General features: G+C 53.1%; 1 protein-coding gene across 1 annotated transcript in view; it reads right to left on the bottom strand.

Annotated features, from left to right (window-relative positions):
* The window catches only part of BOP1 (BOP1 ribosomal biogenesis factor), a 172,081-nt gene that overhangs the window by 5,802 nt on the left and 140,447 nt on the right, over nucleotides 1–25,832 (bottom strand). The window contains exons 3-11 of the mRNA XM_063924732.1: nucleotides 12,407–12,561; nucleotides 12,168–12,285; nucleotides 11,875–11,976; nucleotides 11,566–11,778; nucleotides 11,307–11,468; nucleotides 11,154–11,234; nucleotides 6,370–6,439; nucleotides 5,349–5,481; nucleotides 5,067–5,247 (exon numbers count right to left, since the gene is read on the bottom strand). Of these exons, the coding sequence (XP_063780802.1) occupies nucleotides 5,067–5,247; nucleotides 5,349–5,481; nucleotides 6,370–6,439; nucleotides 11,154–11,234; nucleotides 11,307–11,468; nucleotides 11,566–11,778; nucleotides 11,875–11,976; nucleotides 12,168–12,285; nucleotides 12,407–12,561 (1,215 nt within the window). The remainder of the gene's footprint in view (nucleotides 1–5,066; nucleotides 5,248–5,348; nucleotides 5,482–6,369; nucleotides 6,440–11,153; nucleotides 11,235–11,306; nucleotides 11,469–11,565; nucleotides 11,779–11,874; nucleotides 11,977–12,167; nucleotides 12,286–12,406; nucleotides 12,562–25,832) is intronic.

The following is a 25,832-nucleotide window of genomic DNA, read 5'->3' as shown; positions in this document are numbered from 1 at the left end:
GTGGGGGGGTGCAGGTGGAGTGAACAAGGTGTTGGTAGAATAGTGTGGGGGCGCAGGTGGAGTGAAGCGAGTGTTGGTAGAGTGTAGTGGGGGGTGTAAGTGGAGTGAAGCAGGTGTTGGTACAGAGTAGTGGGTGTTAAAGGTGGAGTGAAGCAGGTGTTAGTACAGAGTAGTGCGAGATGCAGGTGGAGTGAAGCGGGTGATGGTAGAGGGTGGTGGGGGATGTAGGAGTGAATCAGGTGTTGGTACAGAGTAATGGGGGGGATGTAGGTGGAGTGAAGCGGGTGGTGGTACAGAGTAATGGGGGGGGGGGGGGTGTAGGTGGAGTGAAGCGGGTGTTGCTACAGAGTAGTGGGGGGTGTAGGTGGAGTGAAGCAGGTGTTGGTAGAGTAGTGGGGGGTGCAGGTGGAGTGAAGCAGGTGTTGGTAGAGTAGTGGGGCGTGCAGGTGGAGTGAAGCGGGTGTTGGTAGAGAGTAGTGGGGGGGTGAAGGTGGAGTGAAGCGGGTGATGGTAGAGAGTAGTGGGGGTTGCAGGTGGAGTGAAGCGGGTGATGGTAGAGAGTAGTGGGGGGTGCAGGTGGAGTGAAGTGGGTGATGGTAGAGAGTAGTGGGGGGTGCAGGTGGAGGGAATCAGGTGTTGGTACAGAGTAGTTAGGGGTGTAGGTGGAGTGAAGCGGGTGTTGGTGCAGAGTAGTGGGGGTGGGGGGTTGCAGGTGGAGTGAAGTGGGTGATGGTAGAGAGCAGTGGGGGGGTGTAGGTAGAGTGAAGCAGGTGTTGGTACAGAGAAGTGGTGGGGTGCAGGTGGAGTGAACAAGGTGTTGGTAGAATAGTGGGGGGGGCGCAGGTGGAGTGAAGCGAGTGTTGGTAGAGTGTAGTGGGGGGTGTAAGTGGAGTGAAGCAGGTGTTGGTACAGAGTAGTGCGAGATGCAGGTGGAGTGAAGCGGGTGATGGTAGAGGGTGGTGGGGGATGTAGGAGTGAATCAGGTGTTGGTACAGAGTAATGGGGGGGGGGTGTAGGTGGAGTGAAGCGGGTGTTGCTACAGAGTAGTGGGGGGTGTAGGTGGAGTGAATCAGGTGTTGGTACAGAGTAGTGGGGAGTGTAGGTGGAGTGAAGCGGGTGTTGGTATAGAGTAGTTGGGGGGGGGTTTGCAGGTGGAGTGAAGCGGGTGATGGTAGAGAGTAGTGGGGGGTGTAGGTGGAGTGAATCAGGTGTTGGCACAGTGTAGTGGGGGGTGTAGGTGGAGTGAAGCAGGTGTTGGTACAGAGTAGTGGGGGGGTGCAGGTGGAGTGAACCAGGTAATGGTAGAATAGTGGGGGGGCACAGGTGGAGTGAAGCGGGTGTTGGTAGAGTAGTGGGGGGTGTAAGTGGAGTGAAGCAGGTGTTGGTACAGAGTAGTGGGGGGTGTAGGTGGAGTGAAGCAGGTGTAGGTGGAGTGAAGCAGGTGTTGGTACAGAGTAGTGGGGGGGGAGGATGCAGGTGGAGTGAAGCGGGTGTTGGTACAGAGTAGTGGGGGGGGGATGCAGGTGGAGTGAAGCGGGTGTTGGTACAGAGTAGTGGGGGGGGGGGGAGGATGCATTGAGTGAATCAGGTGTTGGCACAGAGTAGTGGGGGGTGCAGGTGGAGTGAAGCGGGTGTTGGTAGTGGGGGGTGTAGATGGAGTGAAGCAGGTGTTGGTAGAGAGTAGTGGGGGATGTAGGTGGAGTGAAGCGGGTGTTGGTAGAGAGTAGTGGGGGGTGCAGGTGGAGTGAAGCGGGTGTTGGTAGAGAGTAGTGGGGGGTGCAGGTGGAGTGAAGCGAGTGTTGGTAGAGTGTAGTGGGGGATGTAGGTGGAGTGAAGCGGGTGTTGGTAGTGGGGGGTGTAGATGGAGTGAAGCAGGTGTTGGTACAGTGTAGTGGGGGTGTAGGTGGAGTGAAGCGGGTGATGGTAGAGAGTAGTGGGGGGTGCAGGTGGAGTGATGTGGGTGATGGTAGAGAGTAGTGGGAGGATGCAGGTGGAGTGATGTGGGTGTTGGTAGAGAGTAGTGGGGGGATTTTGCAGGTGGAGTGAAGCGGGTGATGGTAGAGCGTAGTGGGGGGGGGGGGGGTGCAGGTGGAGTGAAGCGGGTGTTGGTACAGAGTAGTGCAAGATGCAGGTGGAGTGAAGCGGGTGTTGGTACAGAGTAGTGCAAGATGCAGGTGGAGTGAAGCGGGTGTTGGTACAGAGTAGTGGGGGGTGTAGGTGGAGTGAAGCGGGTGATGGTAGAGAGTAGTGGGGGGATTGCAGATGGAGTGAAGCGGGTGATGGTAGAGAGTAGTGGGGGTGTAGGTGGAGTGAAGCGGATGATGGTAGAGAGTAGTGGGGGGGGGCAGGTGGAGTGAAGCAGGTGTTGGTAGAGAGTAGTGGGGGGTGTGTGCAGGTGGAGTGAAGCAGGTGTTGGTACAGTGTAGTGGGGGGTGTAGGTGGAGTGAAGCAGGTGATGGTAGAGAGTAGTGGGGGGGTTGCAGGTGGAGTGAAGCGGGTGATGGTAGAGAGTAGTGGGGGTGTGTGGTGTGTGCAGGTGGAGTGAAGCAGGTGTTGGTAGAGAGTAGTGGGGGGGGGGTGCAGGTGGAGTGAAGCAGGTGTTGGTACAGTGTAGTGGGGGGTGTAGGTGGAGTGAAGCAGGTGATGGTAGAGAGTAGTGGGGGGGGGGGGTGAAGGTGGAGTGAAGCAGGTGTTGGTAGAGAGTAGTGGGGGGCGCAGGTGGAGTAAAGCGGGTGTTGGTAGAGTAGTGGGGGGTGTAGGTGGAATGAAGCGGGTGATGGTAGAGAGTAGTGGGTGGTGCAGGTGGAGTGAAGCAGGTGTTGTTACAGTGTAGTGGGGGGGGGGGTGCAGGTGGAGTGAAGCAGGTGTTGTTACAGTGTAGTGGGGGGGTGTAGGTGGAGTGAAGCGGGTGTTGGTAGAGAGTAATGGGGGCGGGAGGGAGGCAGGTGGAGTGAAGCGGGTGTTGGTAGAGAGTAGTGGGGGGTGTAGGTGGAGTGAAGCGGGTGATGGTAGAGAGTAGTGGGAGGGTGCAGGTGGAGTGAAGCAGGTGTTGTTACAGTGTAGTGGGGGGGTGTAGGTGGAGTGAAGCGGGTGTTGGTAGAGAGTAATGGGGGGGAGGCAGGTGGAGTGAATCGGGTGTTGGTAGAGAGTAGTCGGGGGTGTAGGTGGAGTGAAGCGGGTGTTGGTTTAGAGTAGTGGGGGGTGTAGGTGGAGTGAAGCAGGTGTTGGTACAGAGTAGTGGGGGGTGTAGGTGGAGTGAAGCGGGTGTTGGTTTAGAGTAGTGGGGGGTGTAGGTGGAGTGAAGCAGGTGTTGGTACAGAGTAGTGGGGGGTGTAGGTGGAGTGAAGCGGGTGTTGGTACAGAGTAGTGAGGGGGGGTTGCAGGTGGAGTAAAGCGGGTGTTGGTACACAGTAGTCGGGGGACACAGGTGGAGTGAAGTAGGTGTTGGTACAGAGTAGTGGGGGGGGATGCAGGTGAAGTGAAGCAGGTGTTGGCACAGAGTAGTGGGGGGGATGCAGGTGGAGTGAAGCGGGTGTTGGTACAGAGTAGTGGGGGGGATGCAGGTGGAGTGAAGCGGGTGTTGGTACAGAGTAGTGGGGGGGATGCAGGTGGAGTGAAGCGGGTGTTGGTACAGAGTAGTGGGGGGGATGCAGGTGGAGTGAAGCGGGTGTTGGTACAGAGTAGTGGGGGGGATGCAGGTGGAGTGAAGCGGGTGTTGGTACAGAGTAGTGGGGGGTGCAGGTGGAGTGAAGCGGGTGTTGGTACAGAGTAGTGGGGGGTGCAGGTGGAGTGAAGCGGGTGTTGGTACAGAGTAGTGGGGGGGACACAGGTGGAGTGAAGCGGGTGTTGGTACAGAGTAGTGGGGGGGATGCAGGTGGAGTGAAGCGGGTGTTGGTACAGAGTAGTGGGGGGTGCAGGTGGAGTGAAGCGGGTGTTGGTACAGAGTAGTGGGGGGGACACAGGTGGAGTGAAGCGGGTGTTGGTACACAGTAGTCGGGGGTGTAGGTGGAGTGAAGCGGGTGTTGGTACAGAGTAGTGGGGGGGATGCAGGTGGAGTGAAGCGGGTGTTGGTACAGAGTAGTGGGGGGTGCAGGTGGAGTGAAACGGGTGTTGGTACAGAGTAGTGGGGGGTGTAGGTGGAGTGAAGCGGGTGTTGGTACACAGTAGTCGGGGGTGTAGGTGGAGTGAAGCGGGTGTTGGTACAGAGTAGTGGGGGGGATGCAGGTGGAGTGAAGCGGGTGTTGGTACAGAGTAGTGGGGGGTGCAGGTGGAGTGAAGCGGGTGTTGGTACAGAGTAGTGGGGGATGCAGGTGGAGTGAAGCAGGTGTTGGTACAGAGTAGTGGGGGATGCAGGTGGAGTGAAGCAGGTGTTGGTACAGAGTAGTGGGGGGGATGCAGGTGGAGTGAAGCGGGTGTTGGTACAGAGTAGTCGGGGGTGTAGGTGGAGTGAAGCAGGTGTTGGTACAGAGTAGTGGGGGGTGTAAGGTGGAGTGAAGCAGGTGTTGGTACAGAGTAGTGGGGGGGATGCAGGTGGAGTGAAGCGGGTGTTGGTACAGAGTAGTCGGGGGTGTAGGTGGAGTGAAGCAGGTGTTGGTACAGAGTAGTGGGGGGGATGCAAGTGGAGTGAAGCGGGTGTTGGTACAGAGTAGTGGGGGGGATGCAGGTGGAGTGAAGCGGGTGTTGGTACACAGTAGTGGGGGATGCAGGTGGAGTGAAGCGGGTGTTGGTACAGAGTAGTCGGGGGACACAGGTGGAGTGAAGCGGGTGTTGGTACAGAGTAGTGGGGGGTGTAGGTGGAGTGAAGCTGGTGTTGGTACAGAGTAGTGGGGGGGATGCAGGTGGAGTGAAGCGGGTGTTGGTACACAGTAGTCGGGGGACACAGGTGGAGTGAAGTAGGTGTTGGTACAGAGTAGTGGGGGGGATGCAGGTGGAGTGAAGCGGGTGTTGGTACAGAGTAGTGGGGGCGATGCAGGTGGAGTGAAGCGGGTGTTGGTACAGAGTAGTGGGGGTAGGGGAGGGTGAAGAGGTAAGTAGGCACTGGCAGGGGGCAGAATACGGACACTTACCTTTTCGTGTTGTATGCGGAGCCGCTGCCCCTGGTCGTACTCTGCTCCCTCTGCGGCCTGCCAGGTCACCGGCTGCTTCCTCTCCTCCTCCGGAGCCTGGTACGCCGCCACATGCTGATCGGTGGTGCTGCATAGATGACGGTCTCCAAGTCCTGGGTTAAATATGATGACTGAGCGCTCCCTGCGGGTGACAATCCGTGTAAGTGGTCATACATGATCGTGTACATAGCGTGACAGGAACACGGGGAGGCCAGATCACTGTCACAGCGGCAGATTACTCACACGCACGCGGCCACCAGGACCAGAGCTGGGTTCGGGTTCCAGCTCACGCTCTTAATGGCCCCGTCCAGAGACAGCGATTTCATACAGCGACCGGAACAGACTTCCCAGAACCTCACCGTACAGTCATCAGACCCTGGCGGGAGAGAGAGTGTCACGTCATAGCCAAAACGCAACCCCGGCACCGCCATACCGCAGCCACGGCATAGCCACAACGCAACCCCGGCACCGCCATACCGCAGCCACGCCATAGCCACAACGCAACCCCGGCACCGCCATACCGCAGCCACGCCATAGCCACACCACAACCCCGGCACTGTCATACCGCAACCACGCCATAGCCACACCGCAACCCCGGCACCGCCATACCGCAGCCACGCCATAGCCACACCACAACCCCGGCACCGCCATACCGCAGCCACGGCACTGTCATACCGAAGCCACTCCATAGCCACCCCGCAACCGCAGCCATGGCACTGTCATACCGAAGCCACGCCAAAGCCACGCCGCAACCCCGGTACCGCCATACCGCAGCCACGGCACTGTCATACCGCAACCACGCCATAGCCACACCGCAGCCACGGCACTGTCATACCGAAGCCACGCCATAGCCACCCCGCAACCGCCATACCGCAGCCACGGCACTGTCATACCGAAGCCACGCCGCAACCCCGGCACCGCCATAACGCAGCCACGGCACTGTCATACCGCAACCACGCCATAGCCACACCGCAACCCCGGCACCGCCATACCGCAGCCACCCCACTGTCACACCGAAGCCACGCCATAGCCACACCGCAACCCCGGCACCGTCATACCGCAGCCACGCCACTGTCATACCGAAGCTACACCATAGCCACACCGCAACCCCGGCACCGCCATACTGCAGCCACGGCACTGTCATACCGAAGCCACGCTATAGCCACACCGCAACCCTGGCACCGCCATACCGCAGCCACAATGAGGTTCACTTGTACACAAGATGCTTTTCCCCTTTAAACAAGAAATTATTTGGGGCTGTTACCTGAGACGATCCACTGTCCGCTGGGCGAGACGCTGATACAGCGCACAAGGTCCGTGTGTCCACGAAACACCTGCAGGAGAAACCAGGATCTGTGAGATACCTTTTAGGAGGCACAGTGTGAGGCATCAGAGGGGTGTATAAATGGGGAGGAGGAACAGCACGAGGCATTAGAGTGCGTTATATATAAGGAGAGGAGGTACAGCGTGGTGCATCGTACAGCAGGATAGATATAGGAAGGAGGTACAGTGTGAGGCATCATAAAGCAGTATAGATATATGGAGGAGGCACAACGCAAGGCATCATACAGCAGTACAGATAAGGGGAGGAGGCACTGTGCGAGGCATCATACAGCTGTACACTGCACTAGACATCATACAGCGGTTTAGATCAGGGGAGGAGGCACAGCGCAAGGCATCATAAACGATAAAGATAAGGGGAGGAGGCACTGTATAAGTCATCCAGCGATACAGATAAAAGGAGGAGGCACTGCGCGAGGCATCAAACATCAGTTTAGATACAGGGAGGAGGCACAGCATGAAGCATCATACAGCGGTTTAGATAAGGGAAGAAGGCACAGCGCGAGGCATGAGACCGCAGTACAGATAAGGGGAGGAGGCACAGTGTGAGGCACCATACAGCGGTATAAGTAAAGGGAGAGGTACTGCGCAAGGCATAATACAGTAGTACAGATAAGGGGAGGAGGCACTGCGTGAGGCATAATACAGTAGTACAGATAAGGGGAGGAGGCACTGCACGAGGCACCTCACAGTGGTATAGATAAGGGTAGGAGGCACTGCACGAGGCATAATACAGTGGGATAGAGGGAGGAGGCAATGCGCAAGGCACCATACAGCTGTATAGAGGAAGGAGGCACTGCACAAGGCATCATACAGCAGTATAGATAAGGAGAGGAGGCACCATACAGCAGTATAGATAAGGGTAGGAGGCACCATACAGCAGTATAGATAAGGGGAGGAGGCACCATACAGCAGTAAAGATAAGGGGAGGAGGCGGCACCATACAGCAGTATAGATAAGGAGAGGAGGCACCATACAGCGGTATAGATAGGGGAGGAGGCACCATACAGTGGTATAGTTAAGGGGAGGAGGCACTGTGTGAGGCATAATACAGTAGTAAAGATAAGGGGAGTAGTCACTGCACGAGGCACCACACAGCAGTACAGATAAGGGAAGGAGGCACCAAACAGTGGTATAGATAAAGGGGGTGGTACCATACAGTAGTGTAGATAAGGGGAGGAGGCACTGCGCGAGGCACTATACAGGAGTATAGATAAGAGGAGGTGGTACATCTAGACTCGAGGGAGGAGGAACTGCATGAGGCACCAGTGGTGTAAATAAGTGGAGGAGGCACTGCGTGAGGCATCAAACAGCAGCATAGATAGGGGAGGAGGCACTGCACGAGGCACCATACAGTGGGATAGAGGGAGGAGGCAATGCGCAAGGTACCATACAGCAATACAGAGGGAGGAGGCACTGCGCAAGGCAGCATACAGCGGTATAGAGAAAGGAGGCACTGCACAAGGCACCAAACAGCGGTATAGAGGAAGGAGGCACTGCACAAGGCACCAAGCAGCGGCATAGATAAGAGGAAAATGGCACTGCGTAAGGCATCATACAGCGGCATAGATAGGGGAGGAGGCACCATACAGCGGTATAGTTAAGGGGAGGGGGGCATGCGTGAGGCACCATACAGTGGGATAGAGGGAGGAGGGACTGCGTGAGGCACCATACAGCGGTATAGATAGAGGAAGGTGGGACAGCGCGAGGCATTACAATGCATTATAGATAAGGGGAGGAGGTACAGTGCGAGGCATTAAGAGTGCGCTATAGATAGGGGGAGGAGGTACAGTGTGGTGCATCATACAGCAGTATAGATATACGGAGGAGGCACAGCACGAGGCATGATAGCAGTTTACATATACGGAGAAAGCACAGTGTGAGGCACCATACAGCATCATACATAAGGGGAGGAGACACTGCGCGAGGCACCATAGATAAGGGGGGAGGCACCATACAGTGGTATAGATAAGGGGAGGAGGCACCATACAGCAGTATAGATAAGGGGAGGAGGCACCATACAGCAGTATAGATAAGGGGAGGAGGCACCATACAGCAGTATAGATAAGGGGAGGAGGCACCATACAGTGGTATAGATAAGGGGAGGAGGCACCATACAGCGGTATAGATAAGGGGAGGAGGCACCATACAGCAGTATAGATAAGGGGAGGAGGCACCATACAGCGGTATAGATAAGGGGAGGAGGCACCATACAGCAGTATAGATAAGGGGAGGAGGCACCATACAGCGGTATAGATAAGGGGAGGAGGCACCATACAGCGGTATAGATAAGGGGAGGCGGCACCATACAGCAGTATAGATGAGGGGAGGAGGCACCATACAGCGGTATAGATAAGGGGAGAAGGCACCATACAGCGGTATAGATAAGGGGAGAAGGCACCATACAGCGGTATAGATAAGGGGAGGAGGCACCATACAGCAGTATAGATAAGGGGAGGAGGCACCATACAGCGGTATAGATAAGGGGAGGAGGCACCATACAGCGGTATAGATAAGGGGAGGAGGCACCATACAGCGGTATAGATAAGGGGAGGAGGCACCATACAGCGGTATAGATAAGGGGAGGAGGCGCCATACAGAGGTATAGATAAGGGGAGGAGGCACCATACAGCGGTATAGATAAGGGGAGGAGGCACCATACAGCGGTATAGATAAGGGGAGGAGGCACCATACAGCAGTATAGATAAGGGGAGGAGGCACCACACAGCGGTATAGATAAGGGGAGGAGGCACCATACAGCGGTATAGATAAGGGGAGGAGGCACCACACAGCAGTATAGATAAGGGGAGGAGGCACCACACAGCGGTATAGATAAGGGGAGGAGGCACCATACAGCGGTATAGATAAGGGGAGGAGGCACCACACAGCAGTATAGATAAGGGGAGGAGGCACCATACAGCGGTATAGATAAGGGGAGGAGGCACCATACAGCAGTATAGATAAGGGGAGGAGGCACCATACAGCAGTATAGATAAGGGGAGGAGGCACCATACAGCAGTATAGATAAGGGGAGGAGGCACCATACAGCGGTATAGATAAGGGGAGGAGGCACCATACAGCGGTATAGATAAGGGGAGGAGGCACCATACAGCGGTATAGATAAGGGGAGGAGGCACCATACAGTGGTATAGATAAGGGGAGGAGGCACCATACAGTGGTATAGATAAGGGGAGGAGGCACCATACAGTGGTATAGATAAGGGGAGGAGGCACCATACAGCAGTATAGATAAGGGGAGGAGGCACCATACAGCGGTATAGATAAGGGGATGAGGCACCATACAGCGGTATAAATGAGGGGAGGAGGCACCATACAGCAGTATAGGTAAGGGGAGGAGGCACCATACAGCAGTATAGGTAAGGGGAGGAGGCACCATACAGCAGTATAGATAAGGGGAGGAGGCACCATACAGTGGTATAGATAAGGGGAGGAGGCACCATACAGCGGTATAGATAAGGGGAGGAGGCACCATACAGCAGTATAGATAAGGGGAGGAGGCACCATACAGCGGTATAGATAAGGGGAGGAGGCGCCATACAGCGGTATAGATAAGGGGAGGCGGCACCATACAGCAGTATAGATGAGGGGAGGAGGCACCATACAGCGGTATAGATAAGGGGAGAAGGCACCATACAGCGGTATAGATAAGGGGAGGAGGCAGCATACAGCAGTATAGATAAGGGGATGAGGCACCATACAGCGGTATAGATAAGGGGAGGAGGCACCATACAGCAGTATAGATAAGGGGAGGAGGCACCACACAGCGGTATAGATAAGGGGAGGAGGCACCATACAGCGGTATAGATAAGGGGAGGAGGCACCACACAGCAGTATAGATAAGGGGAGGAGGCACCATACAGTGGTATAGATAAGGGGAGGAGGCACCATACAGCAGTATAGATAAGGGGAGGAGGCACCATACAGCGGTATAAATGAGGGGAGGAGGCACCATACAGCAGTATAGGTAAGGGGAGGAGGCACCATACAGCAGTATAGGTAAGGGGAGGAGGCACCATACAGCAGTATAGATAAGGGGAGGAGGCACCATACAGTGGTATAGATAAGGGGAGGAGGCACCATACAGCGGTATAGATAAGGGGAGGAGGCACCATACAGCAGTATAGATAAGGGGAGGAGGCACCATACAGCGGTATAGATAAGGGGAGGAGGCACCATACAGTGGTATAGATAAGGGGAGGAGGCACCATACAGCAGTATAGATAAGGGGAGGAGGCACCATACAGCGGTATAAATGAGGGGAGGAGGCACCATACAGCAGTATAGGTAAGGGGAGGAGGCACCATACAGCAGTATAGGTAAGGGGAGGAGGCACCATACAGCAGTATAGATAAGGGGAGGAGGCACCATACAGTGGTATAGATAAGGGGAGGAGGCACCATACAGCGGTATAGATAAGGGGAGGAGGCACCATACAGCAGTATAGATAAGGGGAGGAGGCACCATACAGCGGTATAGATAAGGGGAGGAGGCACCATACAGCGGTATAGATAAGGGGAGGAGGCACCATACAGCGGTATAGATAAGGGGAGGAGGCACCATACAGCGGTACAGATAAGGGGAGGAGGCACCATACAGTGGTACAGGGGCAGATAGCGCAGTGCCGCTGGAGGACGGATGTGTGGAGTCGGCACAGCGCTGAGCACCAGGCCGCGGGCAGGAAACCTACCATAGACTGTGTGGTCGGGAACGGCTGCAGGTTTCGGGGTTTGGGCAGTTTGGGGATCAGGTCCTCAGGATCCACATTTACCTGGTGATGAGAGGAAGGACATTATTACAGGTCACGCTGCAGGCCTGGCAGTGCCAGTCTGTGTCCACCTACCCTCATCTTCCTCTGCCGAGGACACAGGTAAAGGTCCAGACAGCGCTCAAATCGTTCATGTATGAAGCGAGAATACGCGGGAACTGCGCGCAGGCAGCCATATTGCTTGGGCAGGAAGGGTAACTTTCTGTCCTCAGGATCCAGCTGCTCCCAGGCCAATCTCTACAGCGGGAGACAGGAGAGAGGGGAGTAACGCAGCACGCGCAGCCAGGGTATACCGCACACGTGCACCCAGGAGCAAAGCTGCTGCAGGACTGACCTCCTCCTCGCTCTGCAGGTATTCCGGAGGGGGGTTGTACGACTGCTCGTGCCCAGGAAGGGGGAGTTTGGGGGCAGGAACGTGCATTTTGTGCCTCCCCAGGATGGCATTAGGGTCTTCCTGAGCCCACAGATCATAGTAACTGGGGGCATCCTCTCGAGGCTTACGGGGACGAATCCAGCCCATCTTTATCGCGTGAACCAACTTAGAAACCTGAGGATGGAAGACAATGGAGAGCGAGAGTCAGCGAGGTACCCAGAGACGGCCTCGGCACACAGACTGCAGCAGAAGACGCCAGGCGCCAGTCACCTTCTCCTTCTCGACAAGGGACGGGATGAAGCTCCGTTTGTCAGCTGGTCGATTAGTCACCGGGTGGATCATGGTCTCATGGGTGAAGAAATCCACCGACGGCTGAAAGAAACGGAAGAGATGAGATGAATGTGAGGAGGCCGCGGACCGGGAGATTCATACCCTGAACTGAGATTGCTATAACCTGCAGGATGTGACCGCTATTATTATATGGGGAGCACTTACCTGCAGACTAGGAGACATTACCACTCAGCCCCTCTGTTACCCCCAGGTATACACACCCTAGTACGTACCTGGTAAGGGTCAAAGTTCACGTCTCCAAACTGTCCTCGTTGCAGTCGCTCAACGAGATCCACCTGGTCATCCGTCAGCTTTATGTCCTGGCCGGTCTTCTTGTCATGTACGGTCCGCCTGAGGGTGGGGAGAACGTTACTGACACAGCGTCGGGAGCCAGTACGTGACAGGGGGCGGAGGGTACGAGGGCCGTCACAGTGGGGCAGGTCACCGGGTAAGGTGGGGTGGTTGAGCTCACCAGTAATCCGGATTCTCCATTTTGTCCAGAAATTCCTCCAGCTGGTCCTTGTTCCTCAGGGGCTTAAAGATCTTCTTCCCATCCAGGTCATAGCCGATGTGAGGGAAATCTTTGTACCACTCCATAGGGATGTTCCCCACAGTATTCCGGATGTCCTGTGGGAGAGTCACAGTGAGGGGTTACATGGAGAGCACGGGATATATTGTCATTTCTAATATAAATCGTATCAACTGTCCGACCCACCCCCACCAGTGTACCGGTCGCTGTCACCCCACCCCCACCAGTGCACCCGACCGCTGCCCCCCCCACCAGTGTACCCGACCGCTGCCACCCCCCCCCCCCACCAATGTACCCGACCGCTGCCACACCCCCCACCCCCACCAGTGTACCCGACCGCTGCCACCGGACCCACCTCCACCAGTGTACCCGACCACTGCCACCCCCCCCCCACCACCAGTGTACCCGACCGCTGCCACCGGACCCACCCCCACCAGTGTACCCGACCGCTGCCACCCCCCCCCCCCCACCAATGTACCCGACTGCTGCCACCGGACCCACCTCCACCAGTGTACCCAACCGCTGCCACCCCCCCCAGTGTACCCAGCCGCTGCCACCCCCCCCCCCCCACCCCCACCAGTGTACCCAACCGCTGCCACCCCCCCCCACCACCAGTGTACCCGACCACTGCCACCCCCCCACCACCAGTGTACCCGACCGCTGCCACCGGACCCACCCCCACCAGTGTACCCGACCGCTGCCACCCCCCCCCCACCAATGTACCCGACCGCTGCCACCGCACCCACCTCCACCAGTGTACCCGACCGCTGCCACCCCCACCAGTGTACCCAACCGCTGCCACCCCCCCCACCAGTGTACCCAACCGCTGCCACCCCCCCCCCCCCACCCTCACCAGTGTACCCAACCGCTGCAACCCCCCCCCCCCCCACCCTCACCAGTGTACCCGTCCGCTGCCACCGGACCCACCTCCACCAGTGTTCCCGATAGCTGCCACCGGACCCACCCCCACCAGTGTACCCGACCGCTGCTACACCCCCCACCCCCACCAATGTTCCCGATAGCTGCCACACACCCCGCCCCCACCAGTGTACCCGACCGCTGCTACACCCCCCACCCCCACCAGTGTACCCGACCGCTGCCACCCCCCCACTCCCACCAGTGTATCCGACCGCTGCTACACCCCCCACCCCCACCAGTGTACCAGACTGTTGCCACCCCCCCACCTTCCCCAGTGTACCCGACCGCTGCTACACCCCCCACCCCCACCAATGTTCCCGATAGCTGCCACACACCCCCACCCCCACCAGTGTACCCGACCGCTGCTACACCCCCCACCCCCACCAGTGTACCCGACCGCTGCCACCCCCCCACCCCCACCAGTGTACCCGACCGCTGCTACACCCCCCACCCCCACCAGTGTACCTGACCGCTGCCACCGGACAAACATCCACCAGTGTTCCCGATAGCTGCCACCAGACCCACCCCCACCAGTGTACCCGACCGCTGCTACACCCCCCACCCCCACCAGTGTACCCAACCGCTGCCACCTCCCCCACCAGTGTACCCGACCGCTGCTACACCCCCCACCCCCACCAGTGTACCCGACCGCTGCCACACATCCCACCCCCACCAGTGTACCCGACCGCTGCCACCCCCCCCACCCCCACCAGTGTACCCGACCGCTGCCACCCCCCCCACCCCCACCAGTGTACCCGACCGCTGCTACACCCCCACCCCCACCAGTGTACCCGACCGCTGCCACACCCCCCACCCCCACCAGTGTACCCGACCGCTGCCACCCCCCCCACCCCCACCAGTGTACCCGACCGCTGCCACCCCCCCACCCCCACCAGTGTACCCGATCGCTGCCACCGGACCCACCTCAACCAGTGTTCCCGATAGCTGCCACCGGACCCACCCCCACCAGTGTACCCGACCGCTGCTACACCCCCCACCCCCACCAGTGTAACCGACCGCTGCCACCCCCACACCCCCAACACCAGTGTACCCGACCGCTGCCACCCCCACACCCCCAACACCAGTGTACCCGACCGCTGCTACACCCCCCACCCCCACCAGTGTACCCGACCGCTGCCACACATCCCACCCCCACCAGTGTACCCGACCGCTGCTACACCCCCCACCAGTGTCCCGACCGCTGCCACCCATCCCACCCCCACCAGTGTACCCGACCGCTGCTACACCCCCCACCCCCACCAGTGTACCCGACCGCTGCCACACATCCCACCCCCACCAGTGTACCCGACCGCTGCCACCCCCCCCACCCCCACCAGTGTACCCGACCGCTGCCACCCCCCCCACCCCCACCAGTGTACCCGACCGCTGCCACACCCCCACCCCCACCAGTGTACCCGACCGCTGCCACACCCCCCACCCCCACCAGTGTACCCGACCGCTGCCACCCCCCCCACCCCCACCAGTGTACCCGACCGCTGCCACCCCCCCACCCCCACCAGTGTACCCGATCGCTGCCACCGGACCCACCTCAACCAGTGTTCCCGATAGCTGCCACCGGACCCACCCCCACCAGTGTACCCGACCGCTGCTACACCCCCCACCCCCACCAGTGTAACCGACCGCTGCCACCCCCACACCCCCAACACCAGTGTACCCGACCGCTGCTACACCCCCCACCCCCACCAGTGTACCCGACCGCTGCCACACATCCCACCCCCACCAGTGTACCCGACCGCTGCTACACCCCCCACCCCCACCAGTGTCCCGACCGCTGCCACCCATCCCACCCCCACCAGTGTACCCGACCGCTGCCACACACCCCACCCCCACCAGTGTACCGGTCGCTGTCACAGGACCCACCCCCACCAGTGTACCGGTCGCTTCCACCAGACCCACCCCCACCAGTGTACCTGACCACTGCCACACACCCCACCCCACAAGTGCACCTGACCACTGCCACACACCCCACCAGTGTGCCGGTCGCTGCCACCGGACCCACCCCCACCAGTGTACCCGACCGCTGCTACCGTACCCACCCCCACCAGTGTACCCGACCGCTGCCACACACCCCACCCCCACCAGTGTACCCGACCGTTGCCACACACCCCACCCCCACCAGTGTACCGGTCGCTGCCAACGGACCCACCCCCACCAGTGTACCGGTCGCTGCCACCGGACCCACCCCCACCAGTGTACCGGACGCTGTCACCGGACCCACCCCCACCAGTGCACCCGACCGCTGCCACCGGACCCACCCCCACCAGTGTACCGGTCGCTGTCACTGGACCCACCCCCACCAGTGTACCGATCGCGGTCACCGGACCCACCCCCACCAGTGTACCCGACCGCTGCCAACGGACCCACCCCCACCAGTGTACCCGACCGCTGCCAACGGACCCACCCCCACCAGTGTACTCAACCGCTGTCACCAGACCCACCCCCACCAGTGTACCGGTCGCTGTCAACGGACCCACCCCCACCAGTGTACCGGTCGCTGTCACCAGACCCACCCCCACCAGTGTACCGGTCGCTGTCACCGGACCCACTCCCACCAGTGTACCGGTCGCTGTCACCAGACCCACCCCCACCAGTGTACCCGACCGCTGTCACCAGACCAACCCCCACCAGTGTACCGGTCGCTGTCACCGGACCCACCCCCACCAGTGTACCCGGCCGCTGCCACCGGACCCACCCCACCAGTGTACCGGTCGCTGTCACCGGACCCACCCCCACCAGTGTACCCGACCGCTGCCACACACCCCACCAGTGTACCCGACCGCTGCCAACGGACCCACCCCCACCAGTGCACCCGACCGCTGCCACCGGACCCACCCCCACCAGTGTACCGGTCGCTGTCACTGGACCCACCCCCACCAGTGTACCGGTCGCTGTCACCGGACCCACCCCCACCAGTGTACCCGACCGCTGCCAACGGACCCACCGCCACCAGTGTACCCGACCGCTGCCAACGGACCCACCCCCACCAGTGTACCGGTCGCTGTCAACGGACCCACCCCCACCAGTGTACCGGTCGCTGTCACCGGACCCACTCCCACCAGTGTACCGGTCGCTGTCACCAGACCCACCCCCACCAGTGTACCGGTCGCTGTCACCGGACCCACCACCACCAGTGTACCCGGCCGCTGCCACCGGACCCACCCCACCAGTGTACGGGTCGCTGTCACCGGACCCACCCCCACCAGTGTACCCGACCGCTGCCACACACCCCACCAGCGTACCCGACCGCTGCCAACGGACCCACCCCCACCAGTGTACCCGACCGCTGTCACCAGACCCACCCCCACCAGTGTACCGGTCGCTGTCACCGGACCCACCCCCACCAGTGTACCGGTCGCTGTCACCGGACCCACCCCCACCAGTGTACCCGACCGCTGCCACCGGACCCACCCCCACATGTGAGTGTTACAGAAGGTCAGTGGCACCATGTACGGGGAAGGCATCGCCTGGATGAGCTAGCGTTGTGTGAGGTTATGTAGGGGCTCAGATTACTGTACGCTGCATTTGCTCCCTGGCTGTGGGGGCATAGTCCTCATCTTCTCTCTCTCTCTATGGTTACCCAGCACTGCTACATGAGTGGTCAGGAGGATCAAGACACCTGCAAAGAGGCGCTGCAGCAGCTGCACCAACACCTCTCCTACAACCAGTGTATAGCCGATGTCTGTATGTGGAGTAACGACAGGCAACACTTTATACTCCAGCCGTATCACTATATAATGTTACACCGTCTGTGATATCACTACACCCGCCGTATCACTATATAATGTTACACCGTCTATTATATCACTACACCCGCCATATCACTATATAATGTTACACCGTCTATTATATCACTACACCCGCCGTATCACTATATAATGTTACACCGTCTATTATATCACTACACCCGCCATATCACTATATAATGTTACACCGTCTGTGATATCACTACACCCGCCGTATCACTATATAATGTTACAACGTCTATTATATCACTACACCCGCCGTATCACTATATAATGTTACACCGTCTGTTATATCACTACACCCGCCGTATCACTATATAATGTTACACCCTCTGTTATATCACTACACCCGCCGTATCACTATATAATGTTACACCGTCTGTGATATCACTACACCCGCCGTATCACTATATAATGTTACACCCTCTGTTATATCACTACACCCGCCGTATCACTATATAATGTACACCGTCTATTATATCACTACGCCCGCAGTATCACTATATAATGTTACACCGTCTGTGATATCACTATATAATGTTACACCGTCTATTATATCACTACACCCGCAGTATCACTATATAATGTTACACCGTCTGTTATATCACTACACCCGCAGTATCACTATATAATGTTACACCGTCTGTGATATCACTACACCCGCCGTATCACTATATAATGTACACCGTCCGTTATATCACTACACCCGCAGTATCACTATATAATGTTACACCGTCTATTATATCACTACACCCGCCGTATCACTATATAATGTTACACCGTCTGTTATATCACTACACCCGCAGTATCACTATATAATGTTACACCGTCTGTGATATCACTACACCCGCCGTATCACTATATAATGTACACCATCCGTTATATCACTACACCCGCAGTATCACTATATAATGTTACACCGTCTATTATATCACTACACCCGCCGTATCACTATATAATGTTACACCGTCTGTTATATCACTACACCTGCCGTATCACTATATAATGTTACACCGTCTGTGATATCACTAAACCCGCCGTATCACTATATAATGTTACACCGTCTGTGATATCACTACACCCGCCGTATCACTATATAATGTTACACCGTCTGTTATATCACTACACCTGCCGTATCACTATATAATGTTACACCGTCTGTTATATCACTACACCCGCCGTATCACTATATAATGTTACACCCTCTGTTATATCACTACACCCGCCGTATCACTATATAATGTACACCGTCTATTATATCACTACACCCGCAGTATCACTATATAATGTTACACCATCTATTATATCACTACACCCGCCGTATCACTATATAATGTTACACCGTCTATTATATCACTACACCCGCCGTATCACTATATAATGTTACACCCTCTGTTATATCACTACACCCGCCGTATCACTATATAATGTTACACCCTCTGTTATATCACTACACCTGCCGTATCACTATATAATGTTACACCGTCTATTATATCACTACACCCGCCGTATCACTATATAATGTTACACCCAATGTTATATCACTATATAATGTTACACCGTCTGTGATATCACTACACCCGCCGTATCACTATATAATGTTACACCGTCCGTTATATCACTACACCCGCAGTATCACTATATAATGTTATACCGTCTGTTATATCACTACACCCGCAGTATCACTATATAATGTTACACCGTCTGTGATATCACTACACCCACCGTATCACTATATAATGTACACCGTCTGTTATATCACTACACCCGCCGTATCACTATATAATGTTACACCGTCTATTATATCACTACACCCGCCGTATCACTATATAATGTACACCGTCTATTATATCACTACACCCGCCGTATCACTATATAATGTACACCGTCTATTATATCACTACACCCGCCGTATCACTATATAATGTTACACCGTCTATTATATCACTACACCCGCCGTATCACTATATAATGTACACCGTCTGTTATATCACTACACCCGCCGTATCACTATATAATGTTACACCGTCTATTATATCACTACACCCGCCGTATCACTATATAATGTTACACCCTCTGTTATATCACTACACCCGCCGTATCACTATATAATGTTACACCCTCTGTTATATCACTACACCTGCCGTATCACTATATAATGTTACACCGTCTATTATATCACTACACCCGCCGTATCACTATATAATGTTACACCCAATGTTATATCACTATATAATGTTACACCGTCTATTATATCACTACACCCGCCGTATCACTATATAATGTTACACCGTCTATTATATCACTACACCCGCCGTATCACTATATAATGTTACACCGTCTATTATATCACTACACCCGCCGTATCACTATATAATGTTACACCGTCTATTATATCACTACACCCGCCGTATCACTATATAATGTTACACCGTCTATTATATCACTACACCCGCAGTATCACTATATAATGTTACACCGTCTATTATATCACTACACCCGCTGTATCACTATACAATGTTACACCGTCTATTATATCACTACACCCGCCGTATCACTATATAATGTACACCGTCTATTATATCACTACACCCGCCGTATCACTATATAATATACACCGTCTATTATATCACTACACCCGCCGTATCACTATATAATGTACACCGTCTATTATATCACTACACCCGCCGTATCACTATATAATGTTACACCGTCTATTATATCACTACACCCGCCGTATCACTATATAATGTACACCGTCTATTATATCACTACACCCGCCGTATCACTATATAATGTTACACCGTCTATTATATCACTACACCAGCCGTATCACTATATAATGTTACACCGTCTATTATATCACTACACCCGCCGTATCACTATATAATGTACACCGTCTATTATATCACTACACCCGCCGTATCACTATATAATGTTACACCGTCTATTATATCACTACACCCGCCGTATCACTATATAATGTACACCGTCTGTTATATCACTACACCCGCCGTATCACTATATAATGTTACACCGTCTATTATATCACTACACCCGCCGTATCACTATATAATGTTACACCCAATGTTATATCACTATATAATGTTACACCGTCTGTGATATCACTACACCCGCCGTATCACTATATAATGTATACCGTCTATTATATCACTACACCCGCCGTATCACTATATAATGTTACACCGTCTATTATATCACTACACCCGCCGTATCACTATATAATGTTACACCGTCTATTATATCACTACACCCGCCGTATCACTATATAATGTTACACCGTCTATTATATCACTACACCCGCCGTATCACTATATAATGTTACACCGTCTATTATATCACTACACCCGCCGTATCACTATATAATGTTACACCATCTATTATATCACTACACCCGCAGTATCACTATATAATGTTACACCGTCTATTATATCACTACACCCGCTGTATCACTATACAATGTTACACCGTCTATTATATCACTACACCCGCCGTATCACTATATAATGTACACCGTCTATTATATCACTACACCCGCCGTATCACTATATAATATACACCGTCTATTATATCACTACACCCGCCGTATCACTATATAATGTTACACCGTCCGTTATACCGCTACACCCGCCGTATCACTATATAATGTTACACCGTCTATTATATCACTACACCCGCCGTATTACTATATAATGTTACACCGTCTGTGATATCACTACACCAGCCGTATCACTATATAATGTTACACCGTCTATTATATCACTACACCCGCCGTATCACTATATAATGTTACACCGTCTATTATATCACTACACCCGCCGTATCACTATATAACGTTACACCGTCTATTATATCACTACACCCGCCGTATCACTATATAATGTACACCGTCTATTATATCACTACACCCGCCGTATCACTATATAATGTTACACCGTCTATTATATACTACACCCGCCGTATCACTATATAATGTACACCGTCTATTATATCACTACACCCGCCGTATCACTATATAATGTACACCGTCTATTATATCACTACACCCGCCGTATCACTATATAATGTACACCGTCTATTATATCACTACACCCGCCGTATCACTATATAATGTTACACCGTCTATTATATCACTACACCCGCCGTATCACTATATAATGTACACCGTCTGTTATATCACTACACCCGCCGTATCACTATATAATGTTACACCATCTGTGATATCACTACACCTGCGGTATCACTATATAATGTTACACCGTCCGTTATACCGCTACACCCGCCGTATCACTATATAATGTTACACCGTCTATTATATCACTACACCCGCCGTATTACTATATAATGTTACACCGTCTGTTATATCACTACTCCCGCCGTATCACTATATAATGTTACACCGTCTGTGATATCACTACACCAGCCGTATCACTATATAATGTTACACCGTCCGTTATATCACTACACCCGCAGTATCACTATATAATGTTACACCGTCTGTTATATCACTACACCCGCAGTATCACTATATAATGTACACCGTGTTATATCACTACACCCGCCGTATCACTATATAATGTTACACCGTCCGTTATATCGCTACACCCGCCGCATCACTATATAATGTTACACCGTCTATTATATCACTACACCCGCCGTATCACTATATAATGTTACACCGTCTATTATACCGCTACACCCGCCGAATCACTATATAATGTTACACCGTCTATTATATCACTACACCCGCCGCATCACTATATAATGTTACACCGTCTGTGATATCACTACACCCGCCGTATCACTATATAATGTACACCGTCTATTATATCACTACACCCGCCGTATCACTATATAATGTTACACCGTCTATTATATCACTACACCCGCCGTATCACTATATAATGTTACACCGTCTGTTATATCACTACACCCGCCGTATCACTATATAATGTTACACCATCTGTGATATCACTACACCCGCCGTATCACTATATAATGTTACACCGTCTATTATATCACTACACCCGCCGTATCACTATATAATGTACACCGTCTGTTATATCACTACACCCGCCGTATCACTATATAATGTTACACCATCTGTGATATCACTACACCTGCCGTATCACTATATAATGTTACACCGTCCGTTATACCGCTACACCCGCCGTATCACTATATAATGTTACACCGTCCATTATATCACTACACCCGCCGTATTACTATATAATGTTACACCGTCTGTTATATCACTACTCCCGCCGTATCACTATATAATGTTACACCGTCTGTGATATCACTACACCAGCCGTATCACTATATAATGTTACACCGTCCGTTATATCACTACACCCGCAGTATCACTATATAATGTTACACCGTCCGTTATATCACTACACCCGCAGTATCACTATATAATGTTACACCGTCTGTTATATAACTACACCCGCAGTATCACTATATAATGTTACACCGTCTGTGATATCACTACACCCACCGTATCACTATATAATGTACACCGTCTGTTATATCACTACACCCGCCGTATCACTATATAATGTTACACCGTCTGTTATATCACTACACCCGCAGTATCACTATATAATGTTACACCGTCCGTTATATCGCTACACCCGCCGCATCACTATATAATGTTACACCGTCTATTATATCACTACACCCGCCGTATCACTATATAATGTTACACCGTCTATTATACCGCTACACCCGCCGAATCACTATATAATGTTACACCGTCTATTATATCACTACACCCGCCGCATCACTATATAATGTTACACCGTCTGTGATATCACTACACCAGCCGTATTACTATATAATGTACACCGTCTATTATATCACTACACCCGCCGTATCACTATATAATGTTACACCGTCTGTTATATCACTACACCCGCAGTATCACTATATAATGTTACACCGTCTGTTATATCACTACACCCGCCGTATAACTATATAATGTTACACCGTCTGTTATATCACTACACCCGCAGTATCACTATATGTTACACCGTCTATTATATCACTACACCCGCCGTATCACTATATAATGTTACACCGTCTATTATATCACTACACCCACCGTATCACTATATAATGTTACACAGTCTATTATATCACTACACCCGCCGTATCACTATATAATGTACACCGTCTATTATATTACTACACCCGCCGTATCACTATATAATGTTACACCGTCTGTTATATCACTACACCCGCCGTATCACTATATAATGTTACACCGTCTGTTATATCACTACACCCGCAGTATCACTATATAATGTTACACCGTCCGTTATATCGCTACACCCGCCGCATCACTATATAATGTTACACCGTCCGTTATACCGCTACACCCGCCGCATCACTATATAATGTTACACCGTCCGTTATACCGCTACACCCGCCGCATCACTATATAATGTTACACCGTACGTTATATCACTACACCCGCCGCATCACTATATAATGTTACACCGTCCGTTATATCACTACACCCGCCGCATCACTATATAATGTTACACCGTCTGTTATATCACTACACCCGCAGTATCACTATATAATGTTACACCGTCCGTTATATCACTACACCCGCCGCATCACTATATAATGTTACACCGTCCGTTATACCGCTACACCCGCCGCATCACTATATAATGTTACACCGTCTGTTATATCACTACACCCGCAGTATCACTATATAATGTTACACCGTCTATTATATCACTACACCCGCCGTATCACTATATAATGTTACACCGTCTGTTATATCACTACACCCGCCGTATAACTATATAATGTTACACCGTCTGTTATATCACTACACCCGCCGTATAACTATATAATGTTACACCGTCTGTTATATCACTACACCCACCGTATCACTATATAATGTTACACCGTCTGTTATATCACTACACCCGCAGTATCACTATATAATGTTACACCGTCTATTATATCACTACACCCGCCGTATCACTATAATAAGAATTTACTTACCGATAATTCTATTTCTCATAGTCCGTAGTGGATGCTGGGGACTCCGTAAGGACCATGGGGAATAGCGGCTCCGCAGGAGACTGGGCACATCTAAAGAAAGCTTTAGGACTATCTGGTGTGCACTGGCTCCTCCCCCTATGACCCTCCTCCAAGCCTCAGTTAGGATACTGTGCCCGGACGAGCGTACACAATAAGGAAGGATTTTGAATCCCGGGTAAGACTCATACCAGCCACACCAATCACACCGTACAACATGTGATCTGAACCCAGTTAACAGCATGATAACAGAGGAGCCTCTGAAAAGATGGCTCACAACAATAATAACCCGATTTTTGTAACAATAACTATGTACAAGTATTGCAGACAATCCGCACTTGGGATGGGCGCCCAGCATCCACTACGGACTATGAGAAATAGAATTATCGGTAAGTAAATTCTTATTTTCTCTAACGTCCTAAGTGGATGCTGGGGACTCCGTAAGGACCATGGGGATTATACCAAAGCTCCCAAACGGGCGGGAGAGTGCGGATGACTCTGCAGCACCAAATGAGAGAACTCCCGGTCCTCCTCAGCCAGGATATCAATTTTGTAGAATTTTACAAACGTATTTGCTCCTGACCAAGTAGCTGCTCGGCAAAGTTGTAAAGCCGAGACCCCTCGGGCAGCCGCCCAAGATGAGCCCACCTTCCTTGTGGAGTGGGCATTTACAGATTTTTGGCTGTGGCAGGCCTGCCACAGAATGTGCAAGCTGAATTGTACTACAAATCCAACGAGCAATAGTCTGCTTAGAAGCAGGAGCACCCAGCTTGTTGGGTGCACACAGGATAAACAGCGAGTCAGATTTCCTGACTCCAGCCGTCCTGGAAACCTATATTTTCAGGGCACTGACAACGTCTAGCAACTTGGAGGCCTCCAAGTCCCTAGTAGCCGCAGGTACCACCAATAGGTTGGTTCAGGTGAGACGCTGAAACCACCTTGGGGAGAAACTGAGGACGAGTCCTCAATTCCGCCCTGTCCGAATGGAAAATCAGATAAGGGCTTTTTCAGGATAAAGCCGCCAATTCTGACACGCGCCTGGCCCAGGCCAGGGCCAACAGCATGACCACTTTCCATGTGAGATATTTTAACTCCACAGATTTAAGTGGTTCAAACCAATGTGACTTTTGGAACCCAAACTACATTGAGATCCCAAAGTGCCACTGGAGGCACAAAAGGAGGCTGTATATGCAGTACCCCTTTTACAAACGTCTGAACTTCAGGGACTGAAGCTAGTTCTTTTTGGAAGAAAATTGACAGGGCCGAAATTTGAACCTTAATGGACCCCAATTTCAGGCCCATAGACACTCCTGTTTGCAGGAAATGTAGGAATCGACCCAGTTGAATTTCCTCCGTCGGGCCTTACTGGCCTCGCACCACGCAACATATTTTCGCCAATTGCGGTGATAATGTTTTTTGCGGTTACATCCTTCCTGGCTTTGATCAGGATAGGGATGACTTCATCCGGAATGCCTTTTTTCCTTCAGGATCCGGCGTTCAACCGCCATGCCGTCAAACGCAGCCGCGGTAAGTCTTGGAACAGACAGGGTCCTTGCTGGAGCAGGTCCCTTCTTAGAGGTAGAGGCCACGGATCCTCCGTGAGC

Source organism: Pseudophryne corroboree, chromosome 5 (genome assembly GCF_028390025.1).
Source record: "Pseudophryne corroboree isolate aPseCor3 chromosome 5, aPseCor3.hap2, whole genome shotgun sequence".
In the NCBI taxonomy this organism is placed as follows: domain Eukaryota; kingdom Metazoa; phylum Chordata; class Amphibia; order Anura; family Myobatrachidae; genus Pseudophryne; species Pseudophryne corroboree.
Note: the sequence above shows the minus strand (reverse complement) of the source record. Positions and strands in the feature narration are given on the sequence as shown.